Source organism: Phocoena sinus, chromosome X (genome assembly GCF_008692025.1).
Source record: "Phocoena sinus isolate mPhoSin1 chromosome X, mPhoSin1.pri, whole genome shotgun sequence".
In the NCBI taxonomy this organism is placed as follows: Eukaryota; Metazoa; Chordata; class Mammalia; order Artiodactyla; family Phocoenidae; genus Phocoena; species Phocoena sinus.
In genome coordinates, this window is record NC_045784.1 from 87,037,946 (window position 1) to 87,056,730 (window position 18,785).

Here is an 18,785-nt window from a genome sequence, read left to right on the forward strand (position 1 = left end):
GTACAGAGTTTCAGTTTGGAATGATGAAAAATTTCTGTAAATGAATAGCGGTGATGCTTCCACAAAAATGTGAATGTACTTTAATGCCCTTGAATTGCACACTTATAAATAGTTAAAAGGTAATTTTTATATTATGTATATTTTTCCACAATAAAAAATCCAGAAAATTTGACTGTTTTAAAGAGAACGATAAAGTGTTATTTAGTACATTCACAGTGTTGTGCAACCTCCATCTCTGTTTAGTTCCAAAGCATTTCCATCACCCCAAAGTAAAACTCCTCATTCACTAAGCAGTTTCCCTCCTTTACCCTCTCCCCCCAGTCCCTGGTAGCCATCAATCTGTGTTATAACTTGTATTGGTCTTCTCCTAGGTCTTCCATAACAAAATACACAGATTAGGTGACTTTAACAACAGAAATTTAATTTCTCACAGTTCTGGAGGTTGGAACTCCAAGATCAAGTTGTCAGCGGGTTTGCTTTCTCCAGATCTCATTATACCCTCATTTGGCCTTTTTCTCCTCCTCTTCTTACAAGCATACTAGGCATATTTGATTGTGGCCCCACCCTATATCCTCATTTAACCTTATTTACCTCCTTAAAAACCCTATCTCCAAATATAGCTACACTGGAGGTTAGAGCTTTAACCTATGAATTTATGGGACACAGTTCAGTACCTAACATTTAACCCTCTGTCTCCCCAATATTCATGTCCTTCTCATATTAAAAAAGAAAACAAAACAACTTCACCCAATCCCAACAGGCCCCAAGCATTAACCCATTCTAGCATCAACTCCAAGTTCGGTCTCATCTAAATATCATTTAAATCATGTCTGGATGAGACTTGAGGTTTAATTCATTTCTAGGCAAAACTCCTCTCCAGTTTTGAGCCTGTGAAATTAAGAAATTACATGTTTCCAAATTCAGTGGTGAAATAGGCATAAAATAGACATTCTTTTTCCAAAGGGAGAAATCATGAAGATTTCCCCCTATGTTTCCTTCTAAGAGTTTTATAGTTTCACCTCCTACATTAGGTTTCTGATCCATTTTGAAATAATTTTTGTATATGGTGTAACGTAAGGGTTCAACCTCATTCTTTTGCAGGTGGATATCCAGTTTTCCCAACACAATTTGTTGAAAAGACTGTCCTTTTCCCATTTTATGGTCTTGGCACCCTGTTGAAAATCATCTGACCATATCTGTGTGAGCTTTTTTCTGGATGTTTATTCTATTTCATTGGCCTATATGTCTGTCTTTATGCCAGTACCACACTATTTTGATTATTGTAGCTTTGATAGGGGTTACATTGCAATGAACGGATTCTCCAGTAGAGCTTCCAGTGGGAGCCTGGCCCTGCCCAGACATTGATTTCTGACTCCCAGTCTCCAGAACTGTGAGAGGATAAATTTCTGTTGTGTTTTTTTTTTAAGCAGCAGCCACAGGAAACCAATACCAATGGTGAGTGGCAGGCTCAGTGGCAAATGAGTATTTATCCCTATTTTCACCTTACCACCTTTTTCCTGAGACAAGCAGATAAACTCTCCTTTGTTAATGGATAAATCCAAAATGGCTAGGACAGACTCTTACAAGCAAGTTTTTTTTTAAAAATTATTAATTAGCTAATTTTATTTTTGGCTGCATTGAGTTTTCATTGCTGCATGTGGGCTTTCTCTAGTCATGGTGAGCAGGGGGCTACTCTTTGTGGCAGTGCACAGGCTCCTCATTGCGGTGCCTTCTCTTGTTGCAGAGCACGGGCTCTAGGCACGTGGGCTTCAGTAGTTGTGGCACGCAGGCTCAGTAGTTGTGGCTCGTGGGCTCTAGAGCACAGGCTCAGTAGTTGTGGTGCATGCGCTTAGTTGCTCCGTGGCATGTGAGATCTTCCTGGACCAGGGCTCGAACCCATGTCCCCTGCATTGGCAGGTGGATTCTTAACCACTGTGCCAGCAGGGAAGTCCCTCAAGCAAGGTTTTAAATGTGCAAGAGGAATGTAATTTTTATTAATTTTATTGTTTATATTGTCCCCATATTGTTTTTGTTTTGTTTTGTTGTTTTTGCGGTATATGGGCCTCTCACTGTTGTGGCCTCTCCCGTTGCGGAGCACAGGCTCCGGACGCGCAGGCTCAGCAGCCATGGCTCACGGGCCCAGCCACTCTGCGGCATGTGGGATCTTCCTGGACCGGGGCACGAACCCGTGTCCCCTGCATCAGCAGGCGGACTCTCAACCACTGCGCCACCAGGGAAGCCCCCCCATATTGTAATGAGAGTGAAAGGCATTAGCTGGTGTTCAGTTCATCATATTAAGACATACAGATCCTCCCCTTGAACTTTTATTTATAGTCTTGCTTTACAGAATATTTAATATTTTTACATAGTATATACCAATTGTTCCCCTTATGGTTTCATCTTTTCTTCTTTTTCTAATGTTCAGATAGGCCTTCTCTTCTCTAATCTTTTCCTTGGATTCAGATTAACATATATCTATATTTTCTTTTAGTTATTTTATTGGTTTGTCCTTAATATACTTGGGATAAAAATATATGCATGGGTAATTCTCAAACTCCAGTGTGCATCAGAATTACCTCGGAGCCTGTTAACAATGCAGTTACCTGGGCACCATTATCAAAGTGTGGTTCTTGGGTGTGGGGCTAGGATTCTGTATTTTAAACAAGCTCCACATGTGATTCTGAAGCATTTGATAGGCTAGCAAACTTCAAGGACCACTGACATTACTATCTTAAAAGGATCTCATGTGTTGATTTTGGGGTGTAATTCTTCCTCTCTGATGTGTCTTTCACAAGAAAAACATTCTAGATAAATGAAATGACTTCCTTAGGCTCACACAGTCAATCAAGGATAGTGCAGAGAAAATAAACCAAAGATATTTTAGTGACAAATTATACCCAGTTGTTCTGAACTCTACATGTATATCAGAATCATTGTGGGTGCTTTTACAATGTAATGATCCCTTGATCTCACTTCTAATGAGTCTGATTCAATAGGTTGGAATTGGGTCCTGAGCTCCACTTTAAAATCTGAGGTAATTCAAGCCTGCAGCCAAGATTACAACCTATGCACTAAAGATAACAGCATAAAAATAAAACAGTTGTCTCTTTAAAAAGGGGATGGCCTAGTGGTAAAATAAAGTCTGATGTGTGTGTGTGTGTGTGTGTGTGTGTGTGTGTGTGTGTGTGTAATGAGGAGGGGAGTGTCCAAACTTGAACTAAAGTTGGGGCCTCCACTTTAAGTCCAGAGATGTCTGATGAACTTGTAGGATGCAGTGGGTGTGGAGTAAAATCTAGTTTCCTGAACTTTTAACCAGTTCACAGGTGATTCTGATGCAGCTGGTCTTTATAACACATGTTGATAAACACTGATATATATTAATATTACAACATCCATGTGTTGAAACTGATATATAATGCTTTCTCCATTGTGTTCCTTTTTCAATTGCAAGCTACAGTCTGCAGAGAAAAGAAGTCACGTTTTCACAAATGATCAGAGGCAAACCTGGGCCCAGCTTGCAGGACTTTCAACTCAGTTATAACTACCTGCAGTGCCGTACAACTTACCAGAACTTGTGCTAGGCACTGAGGGTACCAGGACAAATGAGACAATATATTTACTGTAAGAAGGGAAGTCTAGTTAGGGAGCAGTGATGACTGGGTGGTGGAACATGTCCTAAAACAAGGGTCCATCTCCTGGATCCCCAGTCTCATCCTATTTCCCGCTGATCTGTGATTACAGGTTTATTGAGCAGAGCAAAAATCAAAGTAAAGGAAGAGGAAAACTGCTCTGGATCCATGTAGGTTGGTGTGAGTAGAGACTACCAAAGATTCCTGCGGTGAGGGTGGTGTGGACCAGAACAGTCTTGGGGACATAAAGCCACCCCAACACCTGTGTATACAAAGAGTGAAACCTGTAGCAGTGTCTATGCAGAAAATGGACTGCCAAGAAGACTGAGCCATATTCATGGGAGGATAGAAGAGATAGTTGAATTCTGAGCACACTACCATGAGTGTCACTCAGATTTATCTTGGGGGATGGGGGGTGAGGACAAAAGTCTGAGAAAAACCACAAAGGGCTGTTTGGATACTTAAGCAGCACTGGGGAAGTACCCAACTGAATTAAGTATAACTCTAAAGCAGGAAGGGGCATTCTCTACATTTCTGAATGGGCAAACTGGGGATTCAGACCACTGAGGGCTCCAAAAATATCAGTGGGTCTTTGTCACCTTTAAGACTCCAGCACATCAGCAGTGGTGGGGACCGGTGGAGGGAGGAAAACCTAGCAGAAGGGGAAGGAGTGCCTCGTAGTCATGGCATTATCCAGGGAAAGGAGACACAGCAGCATAGGTGTAGAAAGGTGTCTCCTACCTGGCAGTCAGTTGGACTTGCTGGTAGGCCTGCTCCTTTGGTCCTTACCTAAATATGAAGGACACCTAGAGGGCTGGGCCTTGCATGTGTCGACTGAGCCAGCCACAGAGTTCGGTCATTACCTAATTTGATTCCCACAGTAGCTCTATAAAGCATGTACTATCTTCATTTTATAGACAAATAGGCTGATTTTAAAGAAACATATCTGTAATAATTGCCAGGTTTGTGCTTCTAAATAAGAGATCCAGAGGTAATATAAGATTTATGTCTTTAAATTGTGCCTCAAGTATTTATTGTCTCCATTCCCTTTATAAGCTGATTGGTAAGTTATTTACATCTTACATTTTTTTCTGACACATGTGTATTCATTTTGGAAAAATGAGAAAAAACATTAAAAAAATAAGAAAAAGATGCATTCTGATGTGTGTGTATATATATATATTGTACATGCTTTTAAATGATAGTATATCTACAGACTGCTTTCTAAACTGCTTTATTAGCTTTACAATATGTAATAGACATCTTTCCATGCAAGTTGATAAAATCTCCCCTGCTGACAGAAAAACTTACAGACTAAGTCAAAAGTGAAAATTAAATCTCCAATCAGAAAAATGACAGAACACAAAAGGTTCACAGTAAAGGGTACATCAAGAAAATGCAAGTTTGGGAAGCAGGGGGGTATACAATTATTAACCTCAGCATTCAAGGCATAAGGCAAAATTCATCATGATGATCGTGGTGAGGAGGATCTCCAATAAGAATGCGCAGACTGTACCTCAACTGAAGCTCCCTAATTTTCCTCCTTAGCTCTCTCATCTCCTCCATGAACCTTTCCATATCATCTGCATCTCCATCTATGATGTCAATGTTATTGACAAGCCTATTGGGCATATCCTCTCTGAAATCTTGGGCAGGTGGAGCCCATTCCCCTCTAATGTTTCCTCCAGGTTCTTGGCCTTCACCACCTCCCAAAGGGCGGGCTTCCTCATTCTGCACTGGAACCTGCTCCTCTCCTCTGCTTTCCTTGGGGACATTTTCCATCTTGAGATTTGTTTTTCCTGCTTCTTCTTCCTAGTAGATAAAAGGATTGAATGTTTTGTAAAAACAGGATTCAGAGCTCTGTGAGCAAAGGTTTTCCCACCTGAGAGACTTCGTGTGCCCTCTAAGGGGTGCCACAGATCTAGCCCTGCCCCAAAGCCCACCATTTTCCCTGAAAACCGTCCCAGGGCCACTCCTGGCACAGAAACGTAGGACAGGTAGTGGGCTGGACCGTCGCTGAAAAACCAGGTCTTAGCCTCCAGGGATCCTGATATGCCCTCCAGGGGCACCCCAGAGCTTGCCCCTTTACTCCCTTCTTCCCTCACCAGCCACAGGCCCACAGTTTCTAAAGACTCGGCCAGATTTCTCCTGCACTTAAGTGGGGCAGGGAGGGCTGGGAGTCCCCCAAATTCTGTTCTGATCCCTGATACCCCTACACCAAAGGGTCCCAGGCACCTCCCATACCTGCAGGAATCAGAAGCAATCTTCCTCTCGTAGCCTTGAAATCTGCTGCACCCACGGACCTAAAGACCTGCAGACAGAAATTCGACAATGGCTAGGACTGATCACTCGACTAAAGGACCAGTATCAGGGGACACCAGCTCCGTTGTTGGTTTAGGACTCTGCTAGAAATATGTTGCTCCCTTCTCTTTCTCCTCCATCCTGTCTCACAGCTTCTTTTCCCGCCCTGTGACGCGCTACTCTGCCTTCCAGAAGAAATCAAAGCTGATTATTTCCAAACCAGTTTCACCTCTTCTTTAGGCCCCTTATCTCCACTGTCTCGTCCTTCCCGTCATCTAATTACCATTTCTTGAACGCAAATGGACAACTTGCGGGGCGTGGGAATCCGAAGAGGTTGCTGGGTGGTTACGTGGTTCATTTATAAAGAATTTCAATCTGGGTATCTGCCAGGACCTTTTGGGACCCAGTGGACTTTCTGGAGCTCACCCTCGGGCCACTGCCCACCATTTTATGCATCAAGATGAATGAAGAGGTAACGTGGGCATTGCAAACCTGTCCCCGCTGCGGCGTCAGCGCTTTGTCAGGCTTACCCCAGGGTCCGCAGGTAGCGCCCACGCTTACACCGACCTGCAGGGACCAGAAACTGTTTCTCGTTCCCCGCCTATATCCCGAAGTCAGTAGCCCGCCCAATCGACTGCCTCCTCTACAGAAGGGACGTGCTTCCCAGACCTAATCCCTGTCCCTATCCTCTGCAGCAGCCGCCCCGGTCCCCTCCCCCTACCCCTCCCCGGAGTTCCCACAGCCCACCATTTCCGGCTCCAAAATGGAAGGAGGGTGGAGAAGAAATACCGGGAACGGTGGCCTAGACCCGATGCAGAGTCCGCCATCCCCAACCCAGGGTCACCGGTTGCGCGCCCCCTCCCGTCGCCCTGCAGGAATCAGGCCGTTTCCTCGCCGTATCCTTTTCTAGTCCTTCCCTTCCAGGCGTCGCCCGATCGCCCACCTCCTAGGAGATACCAACTGGTACCCATTCTTAACCCTTGGCCCCTCTTGATCTCCTCCCACCAAGCCCTCTATTTCTTGCACCAAATGTGTGGACATCGGGGAAGGGACAGAGAGAATCCAGTCCTGGACCCGCTCTGGTCTTTGCCCTGAGGCCCCCGCTCCCTTCCCCAGTCAGCACCCTCCAACCTGCCAAGAATCTGGGTCAGCTTCTACGACTTCCTCCTTCCTGGGGACAGGTTCGCCCGTCTTCAAGGCAATAGCGAGCCGGCACACAGCCACAAACGACTAAGGACTGCAACTGGGAGGAGAGACTAATCCAAGGGCGGGCTCTAGGTCTCGTAAGGGCTACGTCACTGTGAGCTCAGATCCCCAATTATGGTTCGTACCTGCGGAGCTGCAGTAGGTTGTGGGCGGGGCCACCTTTCTCCTCATTCCCACCTTCCCCCCACCAATACCACTGGGTACTGCCCATCCGTTATTTATTTATTTATTTGTTTGTTTGTTTATCTATTTATTTATTTTCCTATTTAGCATCCTCGACACCAAACGGGTCATAATATTTTGTCGTATTTGCCTTTGTCCTGATTTCTGCTGGAGCTTTTAAAGAATTGCGTCTTCCTCTTCTATAATATTAAATGCCCACTTCTTTCCCTTCCACTCACCGACAAGTAAAGCCTAGAGTTGACCCTATTAGTCTTGTTGGTTTTGTCCCAGGCTGGAACCGGGACGGGGGAGGGGTGTGCAAGGCTAGGGAGTCTGGAAAATAGGTAGGAGGTAACATTTTTAAAAACACTTTCACTCTAATTATTTCCCTTTCTGTTTATTTACTTTTTGAAGGGGTGGATGATTGTTTTTGTTCTGTTTCCCGTCAGCATGCATTCATTTTTTGGTTGTTATAATTAGACAATACAATTATTTTCAGTTGAAAATCGATTCAAGTTGCAAAAACTTGGCAACATGTTTCTGCTGTTGAATCATCCTATAAATATAGACCCTCCAGATTGCACCCTCACCCCCTTTTAAGGACTTTGAAATATAAACCTATGCTGCTGGTTTCCCTTATGAAGGGCCTCTGTGCAGTCCTTTCATGAGATGAGGCAGTGAGTCTAATGGAGTCTTGATGGTGGATTTTCAGATTTTGAGAACCTGTGACAAATGTATCATCTCCTCTAAATTATATTTAAATTATATTAGTACAACTTCACTTTACAAAAAGACTCTAGAATAGCTTCTAAAATAGAGCAACACTGAGGTCTTCCAACAATTCAGAACAGTAATTTGGGAAAGTTATGCTAACAGGTAAAAAGTATTGTGAAGCCACAATATTAAAACAATATTATACCAGAATAAATATAGGACAAATGAAACAGAAGAGAAAGCCAATTTTCAAACCCAAATATGGAGAAATATTAGTAATCTGATTGAAATATTTTGAATCAGTGGTGAAAGGTTAGATTACTGAAGAAATGGTGCTGATATAATTGGTTATTTGGAAAAAAAACGAAGTGTGTTATTCCTGTTATACACTTAAATACAGACACTAAACATTTAGATAAAAATACATAAATCATTGAAATAATATATAACAAATGTTATTTTGTATATAATTTTAGGATGAAAATGTTTTTTAAAAAATATAGCACCAGAGACAGACATAGCCAAAAGGCAATTGGTCCAATCCTGCTGGGGACCCTCTAAGTCTAAGGAACCATGTACAATGCTCCTCAGAATTATCCCAATAAGAGATGGGAAACTGGAGCATTTATCCACAGATGTGGATCCTTTATTGGTGGATGTTACCCTAGGAATGTTAAAATCTCTGGCACATCTAGGTTGTCCTAAGCCTGGGCTGAGCAAGCTCCCAAGGTGCCAGAAAAAGCCCTCGGTAAAATTTAGAAATGAGATAAAGTGGAAGGACAATATCATTTTTATCCCTGCCTCAGGAATTGTACTATTCACTTTTACTCTAAATCAGTCCAAATATTTACCTTCAAAATAAAGATAATACACACACATCCATTCCCATGTTTATGGATATTGGGCTGTCTGTAGTTTTCATTATGAGACACATCGTTGATTGAACTTCTTTGTACATAAATTTTTGATAATAATATGAAGGTATTAAATTCCTAGAATGGTCATTGCTGTACATGATTATGGATGCTTTTAACTGGCATAGACATTGGCCTTGAAAAATATTGTCCCAATTTGGCACCTATAATGTATGAGCATTCCTGTTTTCTTATGTGTTCACCAACACTGGCTTACTATATTTTTTAAATTTTGTTTTATTTTATATTTTGTTTCATTTTGTCTTATTTCATTTATTCTTTAAAAAGTGTTGTCATAGTCATCAGGTAATGTTTTCTATACCTGCCAGATAATAGCAGACACCTGAGATTAACATTCCCAGACTATTCTCTGAAGATTCTAGTTCAGTAGATTGGAGCCAGGCCTGAGAACTTGCATTTAGGTTTTTTACACAATTCTTAATATTAGGTAGGGTTGGGAATCCATGTCATGGGCAAAAAAACAAAATGAAACAAAGCAAAAAGCTCCCATTGTTATTATTATGAAATAGCCTCAAAATTACAGAATAGTTTTGAAAATAGCACAAAGAACCCCCACATGTCCTTCACTGTATTCCCCAGTTTTAACATTTTGCTACATTTGCTTTATCATTCTCTCTTCATGTAGAAGGACATTTTATTTTCTGAACCATTTGAGTCAGTTGAAGATCGAATGGTCATTTAAAAATATTTATTTCAGTTCATTCCACATAAAATTTTCTTAAAGATGAGCCTATGTTTTGGTCTTTGGAGATTTCTTATATTAAAAAAAAAAAAATATATATATATATATATATATATAAACTTGTAATGTATAAAGATAAATATTTTAGTGTATAATCTTAGTAAATGTTCTCTACTCAGTATTATACATAATTTATTCATGCATCTATTTTAATAGAATAATATACCATAAGCTGGTCTGCTACTTGCTTATTTATTTGCTTAAAAATATTTTCAGATTAGTAACAATTTTACTACTCTCCCTGTTTTTAATGTCTCAAAACTGTTCAAATTATCATAATTTATTTAACCAATCCCCAATTGACTCATATGGGTATTATTTCCATATATTTACAGTAACCAGTACTGTTTCAATAAATGTGTATAGGCAGATTGCCCTCCAAAAAGATTGTTCACACCCTCACCAACACAGGTTGTAATCAATCATACTAATTTATGAAATATTGGAGTCATATAAAACTAGATTGAGAGAATATAGCATACATCCATACTTTTATAATATATATAGTTTGAAAATATATATAATAAATACGTACATGTGTATATATATATATATAAACACATAGTTATTTTATGTACTTTAAATGTGTGTGTATATATACATACACACATATATATGCATACATACACAAACATGCAACCTACTTTTCTTACACAACCTACTTTTTCTTAGAAATCATGTTTTTTGTTTTTTTGCCGTTGTTTTTTTTTTAACATCTTTATTGGAGTATAATTGCTTTACAATGGTGTGTTAGTTTCTGCTTTATAACAAAGTGAATCAGTTATACATATACATATGTTCCCATATCTCTTCCCTCTTGATTCTCCCTCCCTCCCACCCTCCCTATCCCACCCCTCTAGGTGGTCACAAACCACCGAGCTGATCTCCCTGTGCTATGCGGCTGCTTCCCACTAGCTATCTATTTTACGTTTGGTAGTGTATATATGTCCATGCCACTCTCTCACTTTGTCACAGCTTACCCTTCCCCCTCCCCATATCCTCAAGTCCATTTTTTGAGATTCATCTATGTTGATATACATATAGATGTAGGTCCTTTATTTTTACAGCAGTATAGTATTCCATTGTATAATTGTATTTTAATTCATTTTATTGTTTTCCTGTTGATGCTCATTTAACTTTTTTCCCTACTTTTTTCTAATATAGCCATAGTTTCAGTGAACATCCTTGTGTATGGCTCCTTTGTACTTCATTTGAATGCAAAATTTTATGTTGCATTTATTTGTTTTTAGTTTTTAGGGTTGTTGTTGTTGTTAAGCCTCATCTGCCAGGATTTTCCAAATCTGTCCCTTTTGGAATTTCATCCTAGATATGGAAATAACACCTAGATACACAGGTTCTTCCTCTGGAAGTTCTGATTTAGTAGGTCTCGGATGGGACATGAGAGTGTATTTTCAGAAGTACCCCAGGTAATTTATAAGATCAGGCAAGTCTGGGAAACACTTTGATGGGTTTTAAAAATTATCCCATTAATTTGCTGATTTATTTTCTTTAATTCTTAGTGTAGTTCAACTTCTATTTTTAAATATCTTTATTATCCTTAATGGTTGGGTTTTTAAAAGTAGAGTAATACAGATATGAATAATGTAGAAAGTGCATGAGTTTGCTATATAGTCTTTCAGAAGTTTTATTTTGTATGTATTTATGTGTAGGAATACTTTCTTAGCTCAAGCAAGGATGAAATACTTAAAATTGTTCTTTAATATTTAGGATGTTACATAGCTTCTAAATAGAGTAACACTTAAGAACAGATTTTTAGGTTGAAGGGAAAAGTTTCAAACTGAATACATTTCCCTAAGATTTCTGTACAAGCGAACAATCTATTTTGGTAAACCCTGAAATTGGTTAAGACACACACACGTCTGTCATTGATCTGTAATTTCCTTTTCTTCTACATTTATTTCAGTCTCTGTTCTTTCTAAATTGTTTAATTTTAATGATTGAATTGTTTTTCAAAAATAAAACCATCTACTTTGGTGTATATTATTGGAAATCGTTTTCTATGCATATACTTATATAAAGTAAAATGTTATTAAATCAGGGAAGAATTATATAAATGTGAGCTTCTCCTTTAGGAAAGGTACAGAACTATGCTTAACAGCAAGATGAAAGTTTGAAGAAAAATAATTTTAAAGTCACTACATTTTTCCCCATTTACTCAGCACAAGAAACTATTGTTCACCACTCAACTAGATTTTTTTTTAATGATTACAATTTTTTTCTAATGCTAAAACTTGTAAAAATTTCATGGTCATAAAAGATTATTTGTTCTTTTGTTACTTCAAAAGCTTTAAAAAATTTTGAAACATTTTAATACAGCATGTCATACAGCAAAGACTAGTGGGAAAATTATTGTTCAAAAATTTCTATTGGCTGGGCTTCCCTGGTGGCGCAGTGGTTGAGAGTCCGCCTGCCGATGCAGGGGACACGGGTTCGTGCCCCGGTCCGGGAAGATCCCACATGCTGCGGAGCGGCTAGGCCCGTGAGCCATGGCCGCTGAGCCTGCGCGTCTGGAGCCTGTGCTCCACAACGGGAGAGGCCACAACAGTGAGAGGCCCGCGTACCACAAAAAAAAAAAAAAAAATTCTATTGGCTAATGTAAAACATCCCTTTGTTAAGCTTAGTAGGATTTTGTTAAAGAAAGCTTTGTACCCAAATGCTATTAAAACTCAGTTTTTCTTCATAATATTAATAAGAATGGTTTAAAATAAATCTCCCTTCTGTAGTAGAAATAAAGGAGAGTCTAATGGCTTTCCCAATCTTAATCACATTACAAAAGTTGCTTTCTTTATTAAAATATGTTACTAAAATAACACAACATATATGCACATATTTTAGTTGAACCATGTAGAGTTTTCTGAGACTTTTTAAAAAAACTTAACAGTATATTTGGACATATTTCCATGTCTTCTATTGCTGTGTAACAAATCACCATAAACTTAGAGGCATATACAACAAAATTCATCTCACAGTTTCCATAGGTCAGAAATCAGGCACAACAAGGCTGGATTCCCTGCTCAGAGAATCACAAGGCTGAAGTTGGCTTGCTGTGTCCTCATCTGGTGACAAACTTAGGGAAAAATCTGCTTTTAAACACATTCTTGTTATTGTCAGAATTCAGTTCCTGGAGGATGTAGGACTGAAGTCTCAGTTTTCTTACTAGCTGTCAACCAGGGACTGCTCTCAGCAACTGCAGATTGCTCTCATATCTTACCATGTGGTTCTCTCAATCACAGCAAGAGAGAACTGCCCTTACTTCAAATCCCTTTCACACTTAGAATTTCTCTGACTTCCACTTCTGCTTCCAGCTGGAGAAAATTGTCTACTTTTGAATGGTTCATGTGATTAAGTCCAATCCACCTAGATAATCTTAACCTTTTAAAGCCAACTCATTTGGGACTTTAATTACATGTGAAAAATTGAATTGCAGAAGTGCCTTGATTAGCATGTGATAGAATAACCAGGGTCTGGAATCTTGTGGGGGGTATCTTAGAATTCTCTCTACCACACTACCTAAACCATTTTTCTTTTTAAATTGAGATACAATATATCTAACATAAAATTCAACATTTTAACCATTTGAAAGTGTACAATTCAGTGGCATTTAGTACATTGACAGTGTTTTGCAACCATCACCCCTATCTAGTTCCATAAACTTTTTCATCACCCCAAAAGAAAATCCCGTATCTATTAAGCAATCATTCCCTATTACTCCCTCCCCACAACCTCTGGCAACCACAAATCTGCATTCTGTCTCTATGGGTTTTCCTATTCTTGATATTTCATATAAATGGAATCATGCAATATATAACCTTTTGTTTCTGGTTTCTTTCACTTAACATGATGTTTTCAAAGTTCACCCATGTAGTTTTACTACTTCATTCCTTATTATGGCTGAGTAATATTATATTGCATGGATATGCCACATTGTCTTTATTAATGCAGCAGCTGATGGACATTTGGGTTATTTCCATCTAATGGCTATCATGAATAGTGCTGCTATGAAAATTTGTATACAAATTCTTGTTTGAACACCTGTTTTCAATTTTTTTTTGTATACATCTAGGAAGGTATTGCTGGGTCATAGGGTAATTCCATGTTGAAGATTTTGTCGACTGATTTCTAGTCACTATTTATTTCTAATATAATCTTTATTATTTCCTTCTTTCTGCTAGTTTTGGGTTTAGTGTGCCCCCCTTTTTAATGTACATGTTTACAGCTGTACATTTCCCTCAGCACTGCTTTAGCTGCATCCCATAAGTTTGGTATATTGTGTTTTTGTTTTCATTCTTAAAATATTTTCTAATTGCCCTTGTGATTTCTTCTTTGACCCATTGGTTATTTATAAGTGCTTTTTAAAATTTCCTCATATTTGTAAATTTCCCAGTTTTCCTCTGTTACTGATTTCTAGTTTCATCCATTGTTGTTTTAGAAGATATTTTGTATGATTTTAATCTTTTTAAATGTTTTGAGACTTGTTTTCTGGACTAATATATGGTCTATCCTGGAGAATGTTTCATATGTACTTGAGAAGAATGTGTATTCTGATGTTGTTGGGTAGAGTGTTCTGTATATACTTATCTGGCCTACTGGATTTTAGAGTATTATTCAAGTCCTCTATTATCCTTATTGATCTACTGTATAGTTGTGCCATCCATTAGTGGAAATAGAGTATTAAATTCTCCAACTATTATTCTAGAACTATTTCTCCCTTCAATTATCAGTTCTTCCTTTTTATATTTTGGGGCTCTTTTGTTAGGTGTACATATGTTTATAATTGTTATCTTCTTGATGTATTGACGCTTTTATCAATATATTATATATTTCTTCATATCTTGTAATTTTTCTTTTTACTTAATGTTGATTTTGTCTACTGTTAGTATAGCCACCCAGCTCTTCTTTGATAACAATTTTCATGAAATATCTTTTCTATCATTTTACTTTCACACTATTTGTGTTTTTGGATCTACAATGAGTCTCTTGTAGACAGCATATAGTTTGATCATGTTATTTTATCCATTCTTTCAATGTTTGTACTTTAATTGGAAAGTTTGGTCCATTCACATTTACTAATTACTAATTAGTAATTACTAATATGAAAGGACTTCTCTCTGTCATTTCACTATTTGTTTTCTGTATATCTTATACCTATTTTGTCCTCAGTTCCCCCATTGCTTTCTTTTGTGTTTAAGTAATTTATACACTTTTTTCATAGAGGTTACTGTGGGGATTACAATTAGTAACTTCAATTTATAGCAATCTAGTTTGAATTAATACCAACTTAGTTTCAATACTTTACATAAATTTTGCTTCTATACAATTTTATCCTTTCCCTTTATGTTATTATTGTCACAAATTACATCTATATACATTTTGTGCCCATTAATATATATTTATAATGATTATTTTATGTATTTGTCTTTTAAATAATGTAGGGGAAAAAAGAGGAGTTACAAGCCAAAAACATAATAAAATTCTGACTTTTGTTTTTACCCATATAGTTACTTTGACTGATGTTTTTTATTCATATTGTTTTGTGTCAAAATTTCTTGGGTACATGGATAAGGAGTACAGTATTTTATTGGTAGGTATTTAGGATGAAGACTGATGAAAGGTATGTGAGAAGTTTAATAAGATCACTATACAATTCCTATTTTTGTAAATCTTAAAAATATGTGCTATATGCTCTTTGAGAAATAATTCAAACAATAAAAAGTGTGTAAATTAACAGTGGGAATTGCCTTACTTCCACTTACTCCATTGAGATAGTGGGCATCCCTTGCAAAAGTCCTGTTGGCCAGATAACATCCCTGCTTCTGCCAGTCTCCAGATATGGCATCTGGCTTAGTCACCTTGTCTCCAAGTCTCCTCCCCAGAATAATGTGTGTCCTCATTCATCAGGTTTTATTTACAAATCTCTGGGGCTACACTGAAGTAATGTGAGTACTAGGGATTGCCCAGATTTGAGTGGTGAGGCAGGACCTTTTGGTCCTGGCCCTGTTGGCTCATGGTTGGAAAAAGTAATCCAGGATATACAACATACAACATTTAACATCACTTACAGAGCAAACAACATCACTCTTTATTTTGAAAAGAAGTAGGGATTCTGGGTAGGACAAATAGACAGAACAACTGACCTTTTGGGTGGATGAGTGTCAGTCCTCCAGTGTAAGCTTTTGCTTTCTGGACAATTTGTACCTCTCACTTCAGTCACAGGCTAGAGAAAAGAGAAAGATTAGAATGATGATTACAAGTCCAGTGCTTCTTTTAGAGTTTTTGTTTTCAGGACTGTGGATCATTTCATGAAAGCCTCTTCTTGAACCTTGATTACAGTTTGTAGGAAGTGAAAGGAGGGAGTTGGGGGATCATCAGTACCCGGAGCCCTGAGTTTCATCCCCAAGCCATCTAACCTCCACTTTCCTCAACTCAATTCCCAGATCTCACCTTGGGCAGAGCAAGTAATTTTGTGGCTCTGATGTAGTCCAGTGGTTGTCATGAAGGCATCTGGAGTGGATAAAAGACAGACAGCATCCGTTAGGACCAAAGTGGAGACACACTGACTGCACAGTGCCATTTCCTAATCTATGTGACAAAAACATCCCTTCAAATTTGCTGTGACATATGCCCTGGAATGGGCACTGTGGCACAGTGTGTACTGGGGAAAAACTTGTGTAAATCTAAATGTCAGTCATGGAACAGGGTCCATGGAATTCAGAACATTACTGTACACATGTTCAAAGCACAGAGGTAGCTTAATTTTTACTGAGAGAGAAAGATGTTCTGGGTACTGAGTGATAAAAAAGGGAATGACTATAGTAGTATGAATAGTGGAATATCTTTTTGGTTTAAAATTTGCTTACATATATTATAATTTAATTTGGATGTATTTATAGAGATTTAAAAAAAATCTATGAGATCCCATTATTTACTCCCCTGCTCCTCTCAACTCACTCCTATCCCTGTATATTCCCATCACTCTCTTATAACACCAAACAAATTTTATTTTAGACTGAGTGGAGACAGCCTGCACCATTTCTAGCTGCTCGTAGGAGAAGATGGGCATGGAACTGGAGGAGAGTGTGGGTGCTGACTTGGAGAAATTACTTTGTGTCTCTTCGGGGCTGGTATTCCTTGCAATCAGCTCATCACTACAGATATTTGAGCTCACACAACTGTGGGAGCTAAGTAGTTTCTGTAAGGCTGTCTCTTCACATCTGATCCTGAAGCTTGAAGACCAAAGTGCAAACAGTCAGAAAGAAAAACTAGGTGTAACCTGGGGGAGAACAAGCACAAGCCATAATGCATAAGCACAAACTGGAGCCCTTGAGAACAGACTGAGAATGTTCCTAGGGCCTCTATACTTAGTGGCATGGGTGTCATGCAGAATCTGGGGCCCCTAAACATATATCTAAATACACATGCCATACCCAGTAGTCAGAAAGGCAAAGAGGATCTAGGGGAAATTTGGAACAGTCGCAGGCTTGGCTGATGTCTCACACCATTGAGGTGTGCCAGCAATGTCTTTGAACTACAAAGAGGCAATGTCTTCACTTCCACTCTCAAAATCTCTCTTAATAATTTCTCTTGTGACTAACTCTAACCACAGACATATAGGTAAGTGAATCCTAGAAAATTTAGTCCATTCTACCCAGGTTGACACATTTAAAGCAGCTATAATATGATTCCATTTATAAGACAATCTGGTAAAGATAAAACTATAGGGATAAAAAACTGATCAGTGGATAGAGGTTGTGACTACAAAGTGGCATGGGGAAATGCTTTGACTTGATGGAACTGTTCTATATTCTATCATCCTCACTTAAATGAGGGTGACCATGTCAATGGCAGGATCTCCCATCTCATCTGTGGCCTGCACAAGCCAGCCACTTCAGAACACTTCGAAGATGAAGATGCCCTCCGCACTAATGTGTTTCTCAGTGCTGTGAGGAAGGGAGCGTCCTCTGAGTCCCTAACAGCATCTGTTTGGTCCACCGACACATTGACTTCAAAGGCATTTCATTCAAGTGACCACAGGCGACAACTCCTGCAACTGTTTCACCATTGTGTGCCGTGGAACACCAATATTTCATCCTCTAATGTCACTTGGATCCTTACTGTCTTCAGATCCACCTAAGCCAAATACCTTTTCTCAGATTCCCTCTTCCTTCAGGGCCCTTGGCTTGCAACCACTTTTGGTGTCAAGTACTCTTTCAATCAAAGTTCCCACTTGCCTATGCCAGCTATTCGTTCTAATAGCTATTTTATAAAAATAAGACACTGTTAATAAAATATATTCCATAGCTGACAAAAACTCTGTGAGGGCCAGAAAAGCCGGCTTGGATGCTACACAGCCAGGGGAAGCCCACTCACACTTTGGGACTGCTATAGCTGAAACACCACTGCTGCCTGTGTGCTAACTGACATGTATGCATTCCAGGCACTCTGCTGTGACTGCTCCATAAGAACCAGAGATCCCTCCCATCATACACAGTTGACCACGTCACTGAGCCATACGGGGCTCCCATGTCATTCAGTTACAACTCTAAGTCTCAGGATGGTGCATATGCTTGATACAACCAAGATCCCATTTAGAACCCGAGCTGTAAGGGGTTCTGGCTGACGTGTACACACACACAGACACACACACACACACACACACACATATACATCTACTTTCTTGTTTTTAGCTTTCCAGACTTTATAGTACAAGAAAGCAAATAAGAGAGTTGGAATAGCTTCCAAGTGAGCTAACACATAGTATATTTCAAATTCTTTAAAAAACATTTTTTTGCTATTGTAAATTGTATATTCACAGTGAAAACTGTATTTGCTGCAATTGTTTTGTGCATAAGTCTTACATCCAGCAAACTACTAATATATACTATTATTATAATTTTCTGTAGATTTTCTTGAGTTTTATATGAAGACAGCCATATTAACAGTTTACTTTTCACTTTTATACACTTAATAATGTATATATGTATACATATATTTATTCTGTATTACTGCACTGGCTAAGACATTCAGTACCATGTTGAACAAGAATGGTTATAGGAGTCATCCTTCTGTTTAAAGAGA

The 18,785-nt window shown here is 38.8% G+C and overlaps 1 protein-coding gene across 2 annotated transcripts; it reads right to left on the bottom strand.

Annotated features, from left to right (window-relative positions):
* Nucleotides 1–4,847: 4,847 nt before the first annotated feature.
* Nucleotides 4,848–7,194, bottom strand: BEX5 (brain expressed X-linked 5). 2 transcript variants are annotated; one of them, XM_032620107.1, is made up of 3 exons: nucleotides 7,062–7,194; nucleotides 5,874–5,940; nucleotides 4,848–5,441 (listed from the first exon to the last, which is right to left on the bottom strand). In XM_032620107.1, the coding sequence occupies exon 3, from the start codon at nucleotides 5,409–5,411 to the stop codon at nucleotides 5,073–5,075; it is 339 nt and encodes a 112-aa protein (XP_032475998.1). In that variant the 5' UTR covers nucleotides 5,412–5,441; nucleotides 5,874–5,940; nucleotides 7,062–7,194; the 3' UTR covers nucleotides 4,848–5,072. The 2 variants fall into 2 exon arrangements, with proteins under 2 accessions (XP_032475998.1, XP_032475999.1); XM_032620108.1 differs by lacking the exon at nucleotides 7,062–7,194 and adding an exon at nucleotides 6,461–6,485.
* Nucleotides 7,195–18,785: the final 11,591 nt, after the last annotated feature.

Excerpts from the sequence above, each read along its gene's own strand:
- BEX5 (XM_032620107.1), bottom strand. The coding sequence starts at position 5,411 with ATGGAAAATGTCCCCAAGGAAAGCAGAGGAGAGGAGCAGGTTCCAGTG.